The sequence below is a fragment of the Temnothorax nylanderi genome, unplaced genomic scaffold (genome assembly GCF_030848795.1).
Source record: "Temnothorax nylanderi isolate EJ_2023f unplaced genomic scaffold, tnyl_v1.0 TNYL_tig0247_pilon, whole genome shotgun sequence".
Taxonomy (NCBI): domain Eukaryota; kingdom Metazoa; phylum Arthropoda; class Insecta; order Hymenoptera; family Formicidae; genus Temnothorax; species Temnothorax nylanderi.
In genome coordinates, this window is record NW_027249309.1 from 17,354 (window position 1) to 40,745 (window position 23,392).

The 23,392-nt window shown below is 36.2% G+C and overlaps 1 protein-coding gene and 1 long non-coding RNA gene across 2 annotated transcripts in view; one reads left to right on the forward strand and one right to left on the reverse strand.

Moving 5' to 3' along the window:
• Nucleotides 1–10,282: 10,282 nt before the first annotated feature.
• The window catches only part of LOC139779876 (cilia- and flagella-associated protein 58), a gene marked incomplete at its 5' end in the record, with an annotated part of 247,623 nt that continues 234,513 nt past the window's right edge, over nucleotides 10,283–23,392 (reverse strand). The window contains one exon of the mRNA XM_071718355.1: nucleotides 10,283–10,673. Coding sequence (XP_071574456.1) covers nucleotides 10,353–10,673 — 321 coding nt within the window. The remainder of the gene's footprint in view (nucleotides 10,674–23,392) is intronic.
• Nucleotides 11,898–15,508, forward strand: LOC139779877 (uncharacterized). Its single transcript, XR_011720043.1, has 2 exons — nucleotides 11,898–12,743; nucleotides 12,830–15,508. It is a non-coding gene; the product is annotated as an uncharacterized lncRNA (long non-coding RNA).

A 23,392-nucleotide genomic window follows, 5' to 3' on the forward strand; every position in this document is an offset into this window, starting at 1 on the left:
GATTCGAAGTAGAGGTGTATGCACACGGGAAGGCGCGGCTGTTGTGCAGAAAGATCGCGGAATACGGCGGACAGATTCGGTGGGAGTCGGCGCGGGAGCGCAGATCTGGACGCGGCGGTGATCGTACGCGGCGGAAATTGCGGGTGGTAACGGTCTCGTGCAGCTAAGATCCTTAGCGGATATATATAACGAGGAACTCTTTATATCCTGGCGCAACGCGGCGTTAGGCAGGATGCGGTACCGGGTGGCCAAGATCCTTGGCGAGTAAGAGAATAGCTCTCTTACCCTGGTTCACTCCGGTATCGTAGGTTCTATCGTAAAGGATCGAATCAACCGCCCAGATACTTCACTTGGCGGAGCCAGAGAGAGACTCTCTACCTCCTGGTTGTGTTCGAGTTCGGGATTTCGGGATCCGTGAGCAGCGGAGAATCGGTCGGATCGATTGCTGGCTCACGGCGGAATCTGATTGTTACTAACAATCGTCGGTTTATATACCCGCGGCGCGGCGGTGTCGGCGTGGCGGGGGTATAAGCGACGGCAATCGCGAGCGCCGGAATGGAGCGGCGGGGCGGTCGGAAGTTACGGCGTCCCGACGCCGCGATTGCGTTCGGCGGCTTTCGGCCGTTTTCGGCACCGCTCGACGCTCCGAGTCGGTTGCCGCGGTAAGTCCGTTCGCGGACTTATACACGAGATAGTGTAATTAAAAAAGGGCACACCGTGCGTTGTCTCGCCCGGCGCGCGGATATTCGGCAGGGCGGGATCCGGTCTCGCCGGGAACGATGCGTTTCGGGGCGCATCGTTACAAACTAGACACACAGTGTGCCTTCAAAGTACATGCGTCGGCTTTCCACGCGTGAAAAGTTGTAAATCCATGTAGCACCTCGTTTCATATCGACAACATATCAAGGTCATTGAAATCGGTGAGGTCGTCCTTAATCTAAAGTTTTACCAACTTTAACACTGTACATCTTGAAAACTAGAGCAGTTAGCCCTATAAGACCTAATTTTTTGTTCAGCATTAAAAGTACTACCAGAAACCATCGTCAAATTAAGGCGCCAGGGTTATCGGAATCTAACCGATATATATATATATATATCTCAACTTTTTTTTTCACTCGCATTCACCGATTTCTTTTGTTTTGCAGTATGTTATTGTACTAAATGATAGGTTCCTTCTCAATTTTTTTCAGAATTTTATGGACGTTATTTCAGTAGATATCAACAGTTGAATTTTGAGTTTTTTTCAAGAATTGTGTGATATTTTCGGAAATTTTTAACTCAAGTTCTTTTATGTAAAAAAATTTTGTATACATGAAAAATGTTGGATTTTTCTTGTACTTTGAGATGGTAATTTTCATTTTTTACCATATTAATTTTTAATACTTTTTTTTCATGAAAAACGAATAAAAAATTAATTATCTCAGAAGTGCCATGCTCAATTGAGCTAGTTTTTTTTCTTTAAATACATTCAGTCGTGTGTAATAACGTGTTAAAATTTCAAAATGCCAGGACTAATAGAAAAAAAGATATGATTTTTTTCTTATGAATTTTTCACATAAATTTTTTTCAACTCGACTACTTCCCGGCAAAAAAAAAGAATTGAACTTTTGAGGTTTCAGATTAGAACAGTATATGAATTATCTTTTTGATGGAAATGGAATTCTAAGTACATTTTTCAATTTTTTCGAAATCCCTGAAGAACAAGTCAATTTCTAGAATCCGAAAATAAAAATTGCTAATTCTGAAATCTAATTTTTTCCACTTATTTAATATTCGTCTTTGATTGAATTTGTATCAATTTTATTTATCAAATTAACTCTGAATTCGGTTAAATGCTTTTTAAATAACTTAATAAAAATTATCTTAAGTGAAAATATTCTTAAGTTTTTTATAAAAATTTTACTTCAAGACTATCTACTAGGGGAGACCGGGACAAACTTGACACAAATTTTTCAAAGGCAATTTTCAACAATTAATTAAAATTTTCAAGCAAATCTAATGGTACACATTTAAAGAGCGTTCCTTCAGGTACAAAATTGCTTAAGGAAATTTTGCTGTACGTCGCTTAGTTTTGCCCCCAGGAAAGGAAAAGTGACGCAAAGACAAATTTTCAAATTGAAAAATGCCGGGGTAAACTCGACACTTTGCCTGATCGACACAATTTTATCTGGAACTTATTTTTTATTGTCTGAAACTAAATATACATTTGTTTATCGTGTATTTAGAAAGTACAAAAATTTGGAATTAAGTAAAACAATCATTGGAAATAATGAGAACAAAAATTGTTAAACATTCAATTATTTTCATCTAAACTCATGTCTGAAAAACAATTTATGCAAGTAAATTCGCGATTACACGTGCGCGCACACATTTGTCATGGGCCATATAGCTGCATCACAAGCATCGTTTATTATTGGGAGCCAATAAAACAGCGTGTCGACTTTGCCCCGAACGTCGTTTTTTACTTTTGTTACTCCAAAAATATAAAATTTTTGAAAATATGCAAAAACTATTATCGGATTCGTATAAAGCATCGAATTTCCCATCAAAATCACTTACCGGTAGATTCGCAAGAGTAAAGCTCGATGAAAGAGTAGACATTTTCGAGAGATCAGAAAAATTACTTTTCACTATCAAAAACGCGTATGTCGCGTTAAAAATTACACTATAACTCAGAATGTTACCAAATTCCGTTAATAATACTGGCACATAAAGACGCATTTACAGTAGGAAAGGCAGGTTTCTACGATAGATTTAAATTGGCAAAAAGCCTAGTGTCAAGTTTGCCCCGTGTCGAGTTTACTCCGGTCTCCCCTATATATATTTTTTATTTTTACAAATCAGACAATTTGCAATCATTCAGCATACAAGAAAAAATTTTTTTAAATCTTTTTGAAAAATATTTTTTTGGTTGATCATGAATTTTTGAATTTTTGTCGAAGATAGATTGCAAAATGTTCATTCCGGAAAAATAACTGACTACTAAACATTTTTACTGGATTATATAAAAATCCGTAAGAAAAAAATCATATCTTTTTTTCTATTAGTCCTGGCACTTTAAAATTTTAACACGTTATTACACACGACTGAATGTATTTAAAGAAAAAAAACTAACTCAATTGAGCATGGCACTTCTGAGATAATTAATTTTTTATTTGTTTTTCATGAAAAAAAAGTACTAAAAATTAATATGGTAAAAAATGAAAATTACCATCTCAAAGTACAAGAAAAATCCAACATTTTTCATGTATACAATTTTTTTTTACATGGAAGAATTCAACTGTTGATATCTACTGAAATAACGTCCATAAAATTCTGAAAAAAATTGAGAAGAAACCTATCATTTAGTACAATAACATACTGCAAAACAAAAGAAATCGGTGAATGCGAGTAAAAAAAAAAGTTGAGATTCCATGGAATACCCCATATATAATTTATTGTGAGACTAATTATTCATTATTGAAAAAATTAGTAATTATTTTCCACTAATTATTAATTTTCAAATAAGTAAATATTAATTTATTTTTTATAAACTATTAATTATTTTAATAATAAACAATTTATTTCTACTAATTACCAATTGCAAAAAGAAATTAATTCTTTTTCGCCTAAATACTTTTCACTAGTAACTAGACATTTTTCTCTGACGAATTACTAATTTTTTAAGTAATGCGTAATTCACTTTACCTAAATATTATATTTTATGTACCTAATTAGTAATCTTTTGTGACTAATTAGGGGAGACCGGGGCGAAGTCGTCACTATTTTTTCGGTGGCAATTTTAACAACAAAACAAATAATTTTAGTAAAATGTGGTATACTGTTGTATACAGTGAACCTTTGGCTACAAAATTTATAAGGGCATAAGGTCTACATCGCTTTGTTCAACCAGTATATAGAGTAAAAACGACAAAGGTGCAAAAATTGAAATGTCAAAATTGCCGAGGCGGAGTCGTCACTCCATTCTTGGACTGGATTTTAAATGAAAATTCATAATTCTGATCATGAAAAATGATAGGATACATTTTATTAATTATTTTTTAATAGAAAAATGGAAACATTAATTAAATAAACGATGGCGGAAAAGCGCATGCACTTATATACCCTAAACTACGCTCGCACGAAAGGCACTGTTTCTCGTCAGCTCTGTTCTCTGTGATCTCTGAGCACACGCAGCACATATTATCCAAGTCCTCGTCGGAATCCGACCATTGCTGCTTCCTTGACTTTGATTTTCGCCCGAAGCCTCCATGATATCGTACGGCCACGTCATCCAAGTGTGCTATTTCATCATTAGTCTTCTTCAGCCAGTCATTCAACGTAGTTCTCGGCACTCCAAATTGTTTTGCGGCTACTTTTTGTCTTAATTTTGTCTTACTTTGTCATACTTTGTCTTAGTTTGTCTTAATTTTATCTTTTTTCACCGCAAGAACTGCCTTCCTGAGTTGCTTCTTGTCGACGGGAGTCGTTTTGTGATGGTACGTGGATCGCTAATGAAATATTAGAAATCAACGAAAATAAAAAAACTTCACTGGATTCGTGTTCAGCATGCATTACTCTTCAGAACTACTTATCTCGAGATTCGGAGAAAAAATAAAATTTAAAATATTAAAAATTTTCGACGCGCAAAAAATTTCACTTTTGACCTTTGAAAACACGTTTGCCTTAATAAAAATCACAACATGGCATATAATCTCACTTAATTCCATTGGTCACATGGGCACCATAAGTAGCGTTTACAATATTAATGGCGAGTTCACACAACATACAGATTTCGAGATAATGTAGTGACGACTCCGCCCCGGTGACGACTTCGCCCCGGTCTCCCCTACTAATTTGCTAATTCAATAAAAATTTAATTTGTTTCCCTGCTTAACACTACAAAAAGCGTCATATCAGTACAAAATTACCTTTTTCAAAAAAAGGTAAAAAAAGACAAAAATCCAACCTAAGTTGTAGTAGCTTTATTTCTCCTTAACAAAATTATATCACATAATTGCGTTACTTAACTCAACCTAAGTGATATGTTATTTTAAAAAAATATATGAAATCTTTAAATTTCGCCAATTACAAATAGAATATATATATTGCTTTGAAAAATAACTGTTGTGCAACTACTTTTAAAAAATAAAACTCAAGTGGTACGTATCTTTGTATTCCCATTCAAGGGTCTTCTCATTCCAACCCAAGCTTTAATTCTTTTTAACAAAATTATAATATTACAAAGAATCATTTTAATCACAAAGAATTAAAAAGATAACAGTAGAAAATAAAAATATTTAATTAAAATAAAATAAATAAACTTTTCTTATAAAAAAACTTGGCGCTGCTAGACCTCTGCTAGAAATTTAATAAAGTACTCAAATTTTTGAAGAATGCGACGAGAGTAAAAAAGCAGCGCCAAGTTTTTTTACAAGAAAAAATTGTTTATTTTATTTTAATTAAATACTTTTATTTTCTACTGTTACCTTTTTAATTCTTTGTGATTAAAATGATTCTTTGTAATATTATAATTTTGTTAAGGAGAATGAAAGCTACTACTTGGGTTGGAATAGGAAGATCTTTGAATGGGAGCACAAAGATATGTACCACTTGGTTTTTATTTTCTAAAAGTATTCTATTTTCTAAAAGTAGTTGCACGACAGTTATTTTTCGAAGCAATATATATATTCTCTTTGTAATTGGCGCAATTTAAAGATTTCGTATATTTTTTTGAAATAGCATATCACTTAGGTTGAGTTAGGTAACGCAATTATGTGATATAATTTTGTTAAGAAGAAATAAAGCTACTACAACTTAGGTTGAATTCTTGGATTTACAAAATACATTGCATGTACTTGGCGCCTTTTTTTACCTTTTTTTGAAAAAGGTATTTATAACAGTTATACAAACTTATGGAGAGACGAGTATATGTTCATATATGGGTAAATATTTACCTTTACACAACCCCCGCCAATGACCTTAATCTTGACATATGTTGTCAAGGTCACCCTCCTGAGTAACCTTCAGAAGGTTTTAGCCGTCGTTTGTTTTTTATTAAGAAATTATTCACAAAAAAAATTTGGAAAATATACGAATTTATGTCATTACTAAGGGAGGTAATTTGCTGATATATGTGTGCTGATGTGTGTATAGACAATACACATGTGAGCGGGGGAGTAGGGGTGGACCTCGGTTCGCGTGGAAAATTGAAAACCTGAACTGTTTATTTCTAATGATAGACCTTGTTTGTAACATAGTTGCACATTTATTATCCCAGTAAAAGATCGTACTGCAAATACATTAATTACAATCATTCAGCAACGTATTAAACCTGGCACGGTAATTGTGTACATCGAGGGGGTCACCTTGGATGACCTTGATATTTTAGTATGTTGTCAAGGTCACCCTCCTGAGTGACCTTCAGAAGATTTCAACCCGCGCTCGTTGTTTATTGAAAAGTTATTAACAAAAAAATTTGAGAAATGTAGCAGTTATTTTGAGTATTAAATGGCATAAATGACTAATATATATGTCGAACAAAGAAAAGTTTTTTAAAGCAGTAAATCGTTGTTTTCAGCTCCACCATCCACGAGTCCACGCGTTTTCTGTGAAATTATTATACGATGTTCATAGAACAACAATTGTAGACCTTTTCGAGCCGAAAGCAACGATTCGCTGCTTTAATAACTGCTTTAATAACTAATTCGCTGCTAAAATAACTTTTAAATAAACAACGAGCGCGGGTTAAAACCTCCTGAAGGTTACTCAGGAGGGTGACCTTGACAACATACTAAAATATCAAGGTCATCCAAGGTGACCCCCTCGATGTACACAAGTACCCCGGCACAATAATCTATAGTGACTGTTGGAAAGGATTATACAGATCTTTGAATGATTTTAATTACATACATTAGACTGTGAATTATTCTGAGAATTTTGTAGACTCTGTGTCAGGTGTACATACACAAAATGTAGAACGATTATATGCGTGCTGCTTTGCCTCATTTTGGCATAAAACAAGAACATTATATAAATTACATATAATAGCTGAATTTTCGTTTAAGAAACGGTATTATCTTAATGAAAAAATACCGCAATTTTTTAAAATAATGGCTTTTTTATATCCATTAACTAATGTATCAATTACTATTGAATAAATTGTGACATATTTTTGATAAAATTGCACAATGCAACTTTTCACGCGAACCGAGGTACACCCCCACCCTCTCTGCTTGCGAGGGAGGAGTGGTAGTCCCTCCCCCGCTCACATGTGTACTGTCTATACACATACATCAGCAAATTACTTTCTTTAACACCGACACAAACTTGTAAATTTTTCAAACTTTTTTGTTTATAACTTTTAAAACAGGAACCTTTATTATAATCGACGCAAATGGCGAGTAACAAGGGCGAATCATAGAGATGACTTTGTCGTATATAGGTCATCTCTAGTATATAAATCCGCTATGTTTACTCTTTTAACCTTACAATGTTTCATAATCATGACAGTTGCTTGCTTGCTCCCGACCGGTCGTCATCTTCTAGCCGGTGTCACGTCTGAATATCCCGGTCATAATATCCCGCGGCAAAATATCCCGGACATAATATCCCAACGACAAAATATCCCGCGACAAAATATCCCATGACAAAATATCCCAATTCACGCGAAACGAGGTGCCACATGGGTTTATAACTTTCCACGCGTGAAAAGTCCACGCATGTACTTTGAAGGCACACTATGTGTTTAGTTTAATAATAGTGGAGCCCCCCGCAGGGGGGCGGAACCTACTGCCTCCACGCATACACTTTTCACGCGTGGAAAGTTGTAAACCCATGTGGCACCTCGTTTCGCGTGAATTGGGATACTTTGTCATGGGATATATTGTCGCGGGATGTTTTGTCGCAGGGATAATAAGACCGGGATATTTTGTCGCGGGATATTATGTCCGGGATATTTAGACATGTAACCTTTCTAGCCGTGTGACTCCGTGTGTGGCCGTTCGGACTTTTTGCGTTATGCATTTTAACATTACGAAACTCGCATCAAGGTGCTCTACGATATCAAACATGTAATTACTCATAACTCTATACCTTATTTTTATTGTACTGATGACGCCTCTTAATGGAAAGTTTTTTGGATTTAGTTTTTGACATATGACTTTTTCGGTCAAAATCTTCATATCCATAAGATGTTCACGTGAGAGCGATAGTTCGATGCCAGCGTATAGGTAGGACATCTTATTGTTTCCGTCATATTAATGTTAGATTTTTAACTAATTCCGGCGTTACCGAATTTTTTGTTGCAAGACACTTGAGAAGGACCCAATCCCCGGGTCGAAACGTCGCACAGTGTGATATTTCGACAATCTAGGGGGGCTTAAATCCTATTCCGAAAATAATGCGTCTTTTTAAACAATATATTGAGGAAAAATCTTTATAATGACATTTAACCCTCAAACACGGCATTGCTTAGGCTACTCATTAGCATGGCACATGAGTTAGCGAAGTTAGCGTAATCCAGAGTTTTCTTGTGTTAGTATCTAATGCACCAATTTTTTTTTCTTTTATTTCAGTAGTAATTTTTGCAAAACTCTTGCAAAATATAAGCAAATGTAGCATCAAATCTTGCTGTTGATTGTCTATGTTCAGCTCAAATATCGAAAATGGTCTAGCGCAAAACTGTGAAAATTCATTCTATAATTGAGGAGAAATGTAAAAATCGCAAACGATCGCAATAAATTTTCAAATTTCTAGATACCTTATATATAAGTCCTATTTTAATATAAATTTAATAAAAGTCCTATATAATACCGTATAACAAACTTAAAAATTAAAGGAATTTAAAAGTGAAAGAATTTTTATGTTATATGGTATTATATGGGACATTTATTAAATTTATATTAAAATAGGACTTATAAGGTATCTAAAAATTTGAAAATTTATTGCGTTCGTTTGCGATTTTTATATTTCTCCTCAATTATGGAATGAGTTTTCACAATTTGCGCCAGACCATTTTCGACATTTGGGCTGAACATAAGCAATTTAATATTTGATGCTATATTTTATTTGCTTATATTCTGCAAGAGTTTGGTAACGTTTCGTTTCCGGATGATGCATCATCCGGATGTTCAACCCAAATGTCGAAAATGGTCTGGCGCAAAATGTGAACTCATTCTATAATTGAGAAGAAATATAAAAATCGCAAACGATCGCAATAAATTTTCAAATTTCTAGATACCTTATAAGTCCTATTTTAATATAAATTTAATAAATGTCCCATATAATATCATATAACATAAAAATTCTTTCACTTTTAAATTCCTTTAATTTTTAAGTTTGTTATACGGTATTATATAGGACTTTTATTAAATTTATATTAAAATAGGACTTATATATAAGGTATCTAGAAATTTGAAAATTTATTGCGATCGTTTGCGATTTTTACATTTCTCCTCAATTATAGAATGAATTTTCACAGTTTTGCGCTAGACCATTTTTGATATTTGGGCTGAACATAGACAACAGCAAGATTTGATGCTACATTTGCTTATATTTTGCAAGAGTTTTGCAAAAATTACTACTGAAATAAAAGAAAAAGAAAAATTGGTGCATTAGATACTAACACAAGAAAACTCTGGATTACGCTAACTTCGCTAACTCATGTGCCATGCTAATGAGTAGCCTAAGAAATGCCGTGTTTGAGGGTTAAATGTCATTAGAAAGATTTTTCCTCAATATATTGTTTAAAAAGACGCATTATTTTCGGAATAAGAATTAAGTCCCCCTAGATTGTCGAAATATCACACTGTGCGTCGTGATTAAGCGATATTGTTACTCGCCATTTGCGTCAATTATAATAAAGGTTCCTGTTTTAAATTATCATTGGCGGATTAATCTTCATCTTTTTGATTTATAACTTTTAAATCGCCCCCCCCCCCCTGCACCCCCCATGTACTTTGATATATTATAAAGGATATATTCATCATTAAAAGCTAAGTGATATGCAAATGGATATTTTGCTCTCTCCCGTTTACATGTGTACTTCTATCCCGTTTAAATAACTGCTATATTTTCCAAACTTTTTTTGTGAATAACTTTTTAATAAAAAACGAGCGACGGTTAAAACCTTCTGAAGGTTACTCAGGAGGGTGACCTTGACAACATATGTCAAGGTCAAGGTCATTGGCGGGGGCTGTGTAAAGGTAAACATTTACCAAAATATTAAATACAAAATTGTTTTATTTTTTATGATCTACAATAATATGATAAAAATTAAAACATTTTTTAAATTTCTTATTTTTTTGTAAAATAGATTTTTTTGAGAAGGTATTTTTTCACTCTTGGTATCATTTATCAGCCAAAACATAAAATTACCGTATGATTAGATGTACTTTATTTCTACAAAGTTTCTGATTTATTGGATTTATAGGACTTTTTAGGTAACCAAATCTTCCTATTATACTTACTTTTATCTTCTCTCCTCTTTTACGTAAGAGATTTTTAACCTTATTCAAGTTTGTCGTTATTTGCAAATTTGGTTGCTTTGACAAAACATCACGAAGGTTCACGTATAATTTCTCAGTATCCTTTAGCTTCCTCTCTTTATCGATCATGTCAGAAGACATTTTTAAAATACGTTTTTGCAGAGTTTGTACTTTCTTAATGAGTTCGAAAGTGGTAGGATCCATGCCCTATTATAAAGAATAAGCATATCTACAATAAAATATTTAAAAAATTACAATAATTCACTTAATATTAAAAATGATATCGGGAAAATATTAAAACTGTACGGACTAACTATTTATTAACTCTCCGTCGCTCTCGTTCAGCAAACGAACATTAGTGCTCTAGAATGAGCGCCACGCCGCGCCTGTATATGTGTCACTGTATTAGTGCAACGTTGCCACATAGTTTTCTCAGAGCAACACAGTTTTGTAAGAACAAAAGGATAAGACATCGACCGGTACATCAATCTGCCACAGTAAAGTTTAAGTTTGGCAACAGCGCGAGATACGTTAACTATCAGGGTGATTCGAAACAACCCTATTGTCCCGCAAATGTCAGGTTCCTGACTCGATTCTGAGACAATCGAAAATTTTTCCTGTAGCAAAATTTTCACCGAAGCATAGTTTTCGAGTTATAAAAGAAAATAGTTACCTTATTACGGACCGCGTACAGGAGGTAGGCAGGGGCGGCCTAACTCACCGTTCGCTAGATGTAATCCATTAGCGCGCAATTTACTCACTCGCAGAGATAATGGTATAGTATATCGAGAATTTCTTGTCGCGTTGATGCGAAGATGATCAGCTCGCGGAGGCGAGGAATGAGGTTGAGATCAGCTGATTGTTACACACGGACACATACACATGGGAACGCATTTTCTATCTTTTTATCACTCACTCACTTACAATTATAGCGTTGTCGATTTGTTGACTCGACCCGACTCGGGTAAGATCAAAAATTCAGTTTAATTAATGACGCCATCTGTACGTAAATATTAAGTCACATGTTCACAGTAATCATTCGGCAATTAAAGGTCACTCGAGGAAAGAAACGTACACAACGCGTTACACTAAAGCCCCTTGCACAATAGGCGATAGCGATAGCGATAGCTATAGCGACAAAGTTGCCGACAAAGGTATAGCTTTGTCGGCAACCTTGTCGCTGTCGCTATCGCTATCGCTATCGCCTATTGTGCAAGGGGCTTTACACATGGCACGTATTTACTTCGACAGCCGACAAATTTTTGGTTATGATTGCACTCGGTCATGCCAATTTCGAAACGCTGCCCGCTGGGCTCGTATTCCGTAACCACTTACCGCGATAACTGTCGGTGTCGGTAAGCATCGTTGCGCAGGTATTTGGTCAGTAAGTGGTTACGGAATACGAGCTCAGCGGGCAGCACGGGGGTGAAAGTAATAGGAGAAGGGGAGAAACGTCATGGCGGCAGGGCCAGGCAGGAATGGGGAGCCGAGGCAAGCCGAAGACTGTCGATCGGGCACGAAGTCGAAAAGAAAAGTGAAACTACTGAAGTCGTTGTTCTAATGTTGAGTGTGAATCGTGAAAAATGGTGAAAAACGCGGATCCCGAGTGACGACCACAGGTGACGACGTTCTTATATTCCTCCGAGATAATCTCGCGTTCACTGCTGCACATGTTCGTCCTCGTAGAGAGATACCCTGGCGAAGGACAGATTTCGTGAGACCGCTGCTGTGATTGTGAGATTCGCCCTCGTACGAGAGATAACCTGGCGAAGGACAGATTTCGTGAGACCGCTGCTGCACGTGTTGTGAATTGTGAGATTCGCCCTCGTACGAGAGATACCCTGACGAAGAACAGATTTCGTGAGACCGCTGCTGCACGTGTTGTGAATTGTGAGATTCGCCCTCGTACGAGAGATACCCTGGCGAAGGACAGATTTCGTGAGACCGCTGCTGTGATTGTGAGATTCGCCCTCGTAGAGAGATACCCTGGCGAAGGACAGATTTCGTAAGACCGCTGCTGCACGTGTTGTGAATTGTGAGATTCGCCCTCGTACGAGAGATACCCTGGCGAAGGACTGATTTCGTGAGACCGCTGCTGCACGTGTTGTGAATTGTGAGATTCGCCCTCGTAGAGAGATACCCTGGCGAAGGACAGATTTCGTGAGACCGCTGCTGTGATTGTGAGATTCGCCCTCGTACGAGAGATAACCTGGCGAAGGACAGATTTCGCTGCTGATGCACGTGTTCGGAGATTCGCCATCAAATCATCCTATATTTGTAAGTACAAATATATGTATAACCATACACTGTTCACATTTGTTTTATATACAATCTGAAAAATTAATAAAATGCATATATTTTAGATGAACGAAGGACAGATTTCGTGAGACCGCTGCTGCACGTGTTCTGAGATTTCTGAGATTCGCCCTCGTACGAGAGATAACTTGGCGAAGGACAGATTTCGCTGCTAATGCACGTGTTCGGACGAATGTACCCAACTGTCACAGGAAGGGAGGACACTTGCCTTATCCGTACAGTGGCACAACAGTGTGATGTCGAAGTTAAATTTCCTTTGTTAAATTTGCCTAATTTTTTACTTTTTTACTTCAATCTATAATTTTTTAAATTGGCAATATTTAACGTGTGAATGTAATTGTATCATTACAGACTGCTGCTGATATTAAAGGCGATACATTTGCTCGGAGGAATTTGAGGAACAAGAGGAAATAACGGGAGGCCCACCAGTAATGCACAGATAAGCGAAAAGACAAAATGTGCGGTCCAGTCATAAAAAAAAGTATGTGATATTATGTGATATTATGTAATATACTCGCGTAGGTAGGATATACTCGCATAGGTAGGATTCGACGATTATATGGTTCCTTATGCGTGATGCGTGCACATATTTAGGTTATTTGCAAGATAATTTCACCTTGTGTATTATTACATGTTATACATTATGTATGCTGGTGGGTGCTGGGATCATCTGATTTGGGGAATAGAGTCCGCTCTGGCTACATCGGTAGATGCTGGGACCGTCATCCGCTGGTGACGGAGTCCGTATCGGTGCAGTTTAACATTAGCCAGTGGGTGCTGGGACTATTTCCGATTTCGGTAATAGAGTCCGCTCTGGCTACACCGGTAGGTGCTGGGACCGTCATCCGCGGGTGACGGAGTCCGTACCGGTGCAGTTTGTCTAACATTAGCCAGTGGGTGCTGGGACTATTCCTCTTTGAGGATGGAGTCCGCACCAGTTTTATAATACACTGTAACGGCCTGACTTTAGTATCGAACGCGGACTGGTTCGTCGGATCGGGAGTTCGATGAAAGGCCCAGAGACAATAATCAGTTGGTATTTCACCCGTGTTATTTATTCTAGTTGACTCGTGGTCGAGATTACAGACAATGATTGGCGGAACGCGGTATATGACAACGGTCGGTAGTGCATGTGCACTCGGGCGCTAGGCGGAATACGACGGGACGCGGCTTTACAGATAATCGCGGAACGCGGTATCTTACAACGGTCGGTAGTGCATGTGCACTCGGTGCGCTATACGGAATAAGACTGGACGCGGCTTTACGGATACTAGCGAACGCGGTATGTTACAACGGGCGGTCGTGCATATGCACTCGGGCGCTAGAATAAGACGGGACGCGGCTTCACAGATAATTGCGGAACGCGGTATATTACAACGGTCGGTAGTGCATGTGCACTCGGTACGCTATGCGGAATAAGACTGGGCGCGGCTTTACGGATACTAGCGAACGCGGTATGTTACAACGGGCGGTCGTGCATATGCACTCGGTTCGGCGAAATAATACGGAGCGCGATATGGATAGCGGAGGAGTGCGGAGTCCCGGGGTCACGGCAGCGAGAACCCTCGCGGCGAGGCTGAGCACGCTCGACCTCGTTGAGCCGTGGCCGTCGGGAGCAAGTGGGCTGGAGTTCGGGGACACTTGAGAACCCTCATTCGAGGCCCACACTCTGGACCTCGTTTTGCGTGTCGCCCTAGGAGCTGGTGGGTAGGCTTCGTCAGGAACAGGCGGAATGCCGTGGTATAGACGAACTGCCGTCTCGCCGCGCGTGTCGGCTTATATACCGCTCGGCGCGGCGAGTTCGGCAGGAGGGAGGCCGATCGTCAGGCGTGCCGCGTGGTGGTGGGAGCGGCGCGATCCCGCGCGTTCGTCTTCGGCGGGGATCGGCTCCCGTCGGCGCTCGTCGGCGTCGTGCGGGAAGGCACCGGTGCGGCGGGTTTCCCGCGCACACGGTGCGTTTCGAGTGTTTAAAAATGTGGGCGCATTGCGCCCTGTCCTCGCCCGACGGAGGGTCGGTCGGGCGGCATTCGGCGGGTGGTGGCCGGGAACGATGTCTTATTGAAAAGGGGCGCATCGTTACAACACAATGTATTACATGTATTATTACATGTTATACATAACTTATAAATGTATGTAATTTTATTTATAATCAACTTTTTTCAGTTCAAATTTCATTTACTTTGTAAACTGTTGTATACGATGCCTTCGCGAAAGAAATATTTTTGCAAATTTCCCAATTGTGCCAACAGCTATTATTGGTCGAAAGGTGAAGCCAATACAGTCATAAATAAACGCTTTTATAGATTTCCAAAAAATTCTGACATTTCTACGAAATGGAAAATGATTTGTGGCATCGATATCACTATTAATTGCCGGACCCAGGTAGCAAACACAAGTCATTTTGACGTCAAATACTAGTCATGTTTGTACAAATGACGTCAAATGACCAAAAAGCGACTATGTCTTTAAAAATGACATTATACTGACGTTATTCCATAACATCATTATGACGTCTATTTTTAGTCATTTTTGGTTAGGTTAGTCTATGACATCGGCGACTAATAATGGACGTTTATAAGACGTCATTTCTTAGACCATCTAAAGACGTCATTTTAAAGACGTCTTAAAGTCGTCCAAATAAGGTCTTTTTGTAATATAACTATTTTTACTTCTTAATATTGTTTAATAAAGTAATAATAAAATAAAAACCACAAAATTAACTGCAATATGTTTGTTTAGCAACTTTATGATTGAAGTGGCGAATTTATGGTATAAGTGGATGTAGTTGCGTGTGATTATAGTTTTATGATAACTATTTCACGCAGTGTTATAGCTATCAAGAAGATTATCATTACAAGATTTTTGAACACTTTAAAGATGTACCTGTTATAGACAAGTACAGTTAATAAGGAAGCATCAGGGTGAGAAGATCGTCACTGTCCACTAGATCATCGAAGTCAAGCGACTCGGACGCGGTACTGTACTAGGATGGGTGACCGCCTTGAGAGCGGCTATACGCACATGGCATGTAACGAAACAGTTAAAAAAGTTTTTTTTTCTTAGATAAAGAAAAAAAACATTTTTTTATAAACGTTTATCAAGTAGACATTTTAACATTTTAATTTCATAAAAAACATTTCTAGAAACCGGTATGTCGTACAATAGACCTATTTTTGCCGTCAATAAGACGTCAGAAAATGACGTCAATTGTCTGTGACATTCGACCGTCATTTTAACGTCATTATGCCGCCAGTTAGTGACGTCAGGAATGGTCAGTAAAGGACCAAAATTTGACGTCAAAATGACTTGTGTTTGCTACCTGGGGAATATGTACATTTGCAAAGATCATTTTCAGAAAGAAGATTTTGTTAACTGTACAAAACATCTGTTGAACCCAAATGTCATACCGAAACACATTGATATGTCAAACAATTTAGTCACAATAGAAGTTGCTGCTTTTGACTGCCAGTCAATAATGACTGAAACATCTTCTGCCGTTTGTATCAATTTAAATAACGATTTGAATAACGATTTAAATTCTGATTTAAATAACGATTTGAATAACGATTTAAATTCTGATTTAAATAACGATTTAAATAAAGATGTAAATATCGATTTAAATAACGATTTAAATAAAGATTTCAATATCGATTCAAATAACAATTTAAATAAAGATTTAAATAAAGATTTAAATATCGATTTAAATAACGATTTGAATAACGATTTACATCACAATGAGGTTAACATAAATATGTGTGATACTTTGGTGAATAGTGATACGGTTTTTGATGAAACTTCTGCTAATTTTTATGACAATAGCATGTTTCAAAATGTTCATGATGGTAACGATAGTCAATTTGGAAATAGTTTAGAATCAAATTTAGGTAATACAGACAATAGCGAAAACAGGCCTATTTGCATCTGTGACAATGAAGATTGTACACATGGACAAACCATTTCTTCAAATGAGTTGCAATCACCTAGTGTTTCTACAAAACCTACAAAAAGAAAATGCGGATTTTTAACGCAAGCAGGAGTTACGTCAAAGACGATGACACCACGAGAAAAAATCATGTACTCGATTCATCGGAAAACTTCGGTAGAACTGTGTAAAATAAAAAAGAAATTAAGTGACGAAAGGAATGCTTTAAAACAATTAAAAAAGATGTCAGATAACAATATATTTCACTGCATGGACACAAAACTGAACGAAGTTACCACAGATTTCATTCAATCGCAACTACGTAATGCAGGTCGTCATCCTGCGGGAAGACGGTGGACAGAGCAAAATAAAGCTTTGGCTTTATCTATTTATAAACGAAGTCCCCGTGTTTACAAATATCTGCTTAACTACTTCCAGCTACCATCAACGCGCACTCTGAAGTACATATTATCAAAGATTCCTTTCGACACTGGTCTAAATAAATTCCTTTTGGAACAGTTAAAAGTAAAAAGCGATGAAATGCATGAATTGGATCGATATTGCACATTAGTTTTTGATGAAGTTTCATTAAGTAACGGTTTTCACTACGAAGCACATAAACAACAAATTTCGGGTTTTGAAGACTTGGGTGAGTTGGGTCGAACTTCTAGGGCAGCAAACCATGCTCTTGTTTTAATGTTACGTGGTCTGAGAAAATCATGGAAACAAGTAATAGCTTATTACTTCACTACTGATACAATATCGAGCAGCAATCTGAAACGCATCATAACAAATGCAATTGTGCAATTGCAAGATATTGGACTGAAAGTAAAAGCTATTGTTTGCGACCAGGGTTCAACTCAGAGAAAAGCTTTATCTGCATTGTGCGTAGAAAATAAAACAAACCCAACTTGTTACATGTTTGTGGTCAAGTCTGAAACCATAGTAATTATTTATGATGTTCCTCATTTATTAAAATGCACTCGAAACGCCTTGCTTCGTTGTAAAATTAAATTTGCAGAAAACAAAGTAGCTAAATTTCAATACATTAGAAATGCTTTTGATGTTGAGCAAAATTTTCCTTTTAAAATTCTTTATAAATTAAAGAAACATGATTTCAATTTCAAAGACTCTTTTATTAAGATGAGGGTCAAAATTGCAGCGCGTCAGTTGAGCCATACTGTTGCTGCAGCTATTCATGCTTATAGCGTTTGTAACACGAAGGGATTGTTTCCAGTTGAATCTATACAAACGGCAGAGTTTGCTCAACTTATAGATGATCTCTTTGATTCTTTAAATGGTTCAACAATAAATCCAGATGATGGCAAGAAGTATAGATGTTGTTTGCAAGACGGCTCGCCTCACTTAATGTTATATAGCAGATTATTGTCAGAAATGACTAAGTGGAAATTATTTGATTTAACTAACGGAAAAGATGTCACAAATCAATATCATTTCGTGAAAGGTTGGATGATAACAATCAGATCGGTCATGTATTTGTGGCATCAATTAAAAACTGTTGGCTTCACCTTTCTAAATATGAGGAATTTAAATCAAGATCCACTGGAAAATCTGTTTTGCCAAATTCGGCAACATGGAATTGCAAATTCTAATCCCACTTGCTATCAATTTGTAGCTGCCTTAAAAACTGTAATATTAAATAATCTTGTTGCACCGGTCTCCAAATCTGCGAATTGTGAAAGCGATAATTGTGAAAATTTGGACAATTTTCGAAAGTTTTTAAGTAATACTTGTGACAGCGAGGGCGAAAGTAAACCATTAGAGAACACTAGTGACTGTACTCTTCCATGGGTCGATTTTGAAAATTTAAACACTGATGCCTCTCAAGCTCTTTCTTACGTGTCGGGTTATCTTTTAAAAAGGCTACAACTTCCTGATGAAAATTGTTCAAAATGTAAAATTGATTTGTTTTGTACACAACAAGAACAACATCATCTGTACACAGTTTTTAAGGAATATTCAGAAAAAGATTCGTTAACGTATCCAAGTAATCAGGTGATTACGTTAATACAAAACGTACACAATAGATTATTTCACTTTTGCGATGAAAATGGACATAAGTCAAACTTAGAATCAACTTTTAAAAAAATATTTTTCAATAACTACAGCAGTGATTTCTGTAGCAATCATCGATGTGATAATATAATCGTCGAAAATAGTTTAGCGTTTTTAATACATAAGTATACTAAAGATAAGAAAAAACCGGTGCAGGTAACTTCAGGCCATTACGAAAAAACCAAGCAATTTAAATCATTGTGATTTAGTTGCATTTTCTGTTTATTTACATTTTTAGTTTCTCTTTGATGTATTTGGCTTTCGAACTCTTTAATTGTACGGTTTTTTCTTTTTTCCACTTATTATACTATAGAATCGTATATTCTGTTATGTGTTCTATTATTATAGACTTTATTTCGAAATCAAAATGTATTTTATGTTACACACTTTGAATTAAATGTGATAATACAATCGTCGAAAATAGTTTAGCTTTTTAATACAGAAGTATGCCAAAGATAAGAAAAAACCGGTACAGGTAACTTCAGGCCATTACGAAAAAACCAAGCAATTTAAATCATTGTGATTTAGTTGCATTTTCTGTTTATTTGCATTTTTGGTTTCTCTTTGATGTATTTGGCTTTCGAACTCTTTAATTGTACGGTTTTTTCTTTTTTCCACTTATTATAGAATCGTATATTCTGTTATGTGTTCTATTATTATAGACTTTATTTCGAAATCAAAATGTATTTTATGTTACACACTTTGAATTAAAAATGTATTTCATGTTCAACTTTTAAATTAAAATGTATTTGATGTTACACACTTTAAATAAAAATGTATTTCATGTTAGACATTTTGAAATAAAAATGTATTTTATTTTATATACAATTAATTTGTTCTTTATTGCGCATTCCCTCATTTATTGACGAAAATAACATATTATTTATTAACATATATTATTCTATATTATTTACGTCTTATATAGGCCGTGTTCCGATATACACTGCCAGTATTGATAATCTATAGTTTAATAGTTTACGTTATAGTTTACGTATAACGTAAATTATAGATTTTCAGTACTGGCAGTGTATTCGGAATACGGCCACAGATATAGAACATAGTACCAGGGCCAGGCCGCTTGGGGTCGTGTCGATCACACGTTTCATGTTTCCACCGTAAAGCAATGAGCTTGCGCTTCTCTTATTGTTAGTATATGTTCTGTGGTGGGCAGCGTCTCGAAATTGGCATAACCACGGTTGTATATACAGATTGGATAACTCTGGAGGTGGGGGAAGGGTCCGCTAACGTTTCTATTTTGTGTTTCTCTTTGTGGTTCGCAGCGATCGGGGAGTCTTTTTTGAAGTTTGGGGCGTTACCGTGATACCGTGATCTATTTGTGCTGTGTGTAACCGTAATTACTGAAATTCTTGTGAGTGAAGAGAAATTATACGAGATAAAAATGGGGAAAGCCTGTGCTGTACCCAAATGTAATGTGCTGCACAAGATGATAAAACGATCTATGTTTAAAGTGCCGTCGAACGAAATCGAGAGTGTCTAATGTACCAGCTCACGCATGAGCCAGACCTTTTGATTTGTAAGAAAGAAAAGACACAAACCTTATCTGTGGCGAGGAGAGACTGTATATTTCTGACAATGAGTTAGCACGACTATCTATTTGAATCATAATCAAACGTGAGGAACATAAACGACGATAACATCTTAGTAAACTCGAAGAAGTAATTTTGATCCAGCTCAATATATATTGAAAAGATTGTTCCTTTTATACAACATCAGATAAATAAGCAATCATATCGGCAATATTAAGTACAATATAATACAATATTTGTTCAACGAATAGTCGTTCTGGTTTAGATAATATCTGTCAATCTTAAGTTAAACATCAACTTTCTGAAAGTAAGAAGTAATCTTTGTAATGATATCTTTTTTTATGACCAGCTTCTTGCAGTTAATAACTAACTAGATTGCAATTAAGTGAGCAATTCAATTATATATGGACAGAAAGACCATTCGTGGAAAACGAGAACCTTGTGGAATATTAAAGCTTCTCAATATTAAAGATCACTATTTCGCATAGGACGAATCAAGAGACACGGTAGTGTCTCGCGCCAAGTACACGCGGAGCGAGACCGACCGTGACTCTTTTACGCGACGCGACGAGTTGCGAGTACTCGAGATGTTGAGATCTCATATAACGAGTGAACGGATCAAGTTTTAAGTAGGCTTGATCGATAGCTTGGGTCGATTTGGGGGGGGTTTCTCTTATAATATTCCGCTACGTGCCCTACGAGCGGAAATATTGCGACGCAAAGTCCAAATGTGAAAATTTATTTTTAAGATACTACTTCTTCTACTTCTACGTCGACCGTCTCTCATGCCATGCCATCATTTCATTGGCTGGAGTCGCGTCCTTTTCACTTTTTCGACACCAGGGCGGTGCTAGTATCGCCAGCACATATGTATACGTGTGTGTACTGCGCGAGTGTAGATAGTGCGTTTAGCGCGCTGTCAGTCAGTTCATCAGTTCAGTTAACCTATCTTGAGAGACACGGTAGTATGCGCGGAGCGAGACCGACCGTGACTCTTTACGCGACGCGACGATTAATTCAAGGTAATTGTTTTATGTAATTATTGTTTTATGTAATTATCCTATAATAATTATCTTATTGAGTCTTATTCTATATATTACTGTTACTTATTTTACTGTTTACTACGTTTACGTGAGTGTTTACATACAGGTTAACCTATATTTTATATTATATATTGACGGCAGGGAGCTGATACTGAGATCAAGGAACCTGTTCACACGAGGCGTTTCTGCCGCGCGATTGCGGCCGCGCGTTAACGTTTGCACGAGCCGCACGCTGTCGCGAGGTAAGGTGCGACATTTAAAAATTTATTTAAAAAAATCATGACATTTACAGTCAAATAAATGAGTTTAGTTGCTTATGCTTGTATTCTATAGTGGGAACATACATACATACGCTTCGTACGCGCAGTTTGTAATTTCCAGATCTTTTGATGAGATACCTTTAAGTTTTATAACAGCAAATGTATAACATTTTTACTGATGATTATTTCTTATTTGCCATGATTATGATTATTTCTAATTTGCCATGATAGTGATAATCACTGCAATTAGCCACGATTAACGAAGAAATAAGCTAGCTAGTAGGGAGATACGTAATATTATGATGTTATGCCACAAGATTGCGAAGATGATTCTTCCAATGTGTAAATGATATTTAATAAACATTTCACATGTGTGTATGGTGAATGTATACAAATACAAAGTAAATGTACAACATATCAACAATCTTGGAGAATCACTAGATTTCTATCATTTTACGCTTGCATCTGTTATCTCTAACGAGTAATAGCGCGAAAATATTTGATAACTTTGGCCTGTGTAATATTTAACGCTGCTACCATTCGTATCATGTATATATTCTTTGCGCTAGTATAATGTGTAAAGACTTTACAAACATGTATTCTTGCTTTAGTTTATATATATTGATTGATATTACATGACAAAAATGACAATTGTTTTCCATTAAATTGTGTACTTCATACACTTTATTATTTATAAAATATATTATATAATAACTGAAAGAGATTATGTGTTCCTAACTATTCTCTTAACAATAAATAATTACTTATATTAAAGAACACTTTCTTTCATATATCTTATAATTCTCTTAACAATAAATAATTACTTATATTAAAGAACACTTTCTTTCATATATCTTATAAAATGTATTTCTTTAAATGAAATACATTATTCAAGGCAAAGCTAAAACATCTATTATTTAAGTAGATCAATTTGTAGAGATATAAGAGACATTTGTGGAAAGTATGGTCTACATAATTATTAAATGTTTACACGAACACTATAAATAAGAGAAAATATAAATGCGCACTTCTCTCTAGATACGCACATATAGGTATACCCGGTCCCGGTGTATATATTATTATATTTATACTTGGATTACAGATATCGCAAAAGATTGGAAAATGTTTATGAGCTCCTGGAGTTACTGGACTTTGGCTATCCTCAGATCACCGACAGCAAGATTCTGCAGGAATACGTTTTACGATTTTATTGTAACTAAGGTAAAGATACAAAATGATAAAACTTATGAAGCAATTAATATCACAATGTTGGCATGTTATTTTAATGTATGTAATATTGCGATTAGGCACGAGGAAAAAACGAACCTCTGTTCACATTTGACGTTCACGATGATATTCGTGTTATGCACGATGTTTCTGTCGAAACCGAGGAATCATATGCCGGAAAAGTTTTATATTTATCATTTAAAAAATACTTTGTATATTCTCTTTTATGTTATTTCTCATTAGATCATGGTACGAGAGGAACAAACACATTTTTCCAGCGAGTAGATGGGACCTTTTGATCCATTCAAAGGACTGTAATTTAGTAGAGCTACATAATCGAGTAAATGAATTAAATATTATTATCATATAACTGAATGAATTAAAATCACAGTCCTTAAAAATACAATATAGCTACAATATATATATATATATATATATATATATATATATATATATCAATTGTACGATGAAACAAAGTTATTTATCTGGTTATAATATTTACAGTCCTTTGAATCTGAATCCTTTAAACGAAATT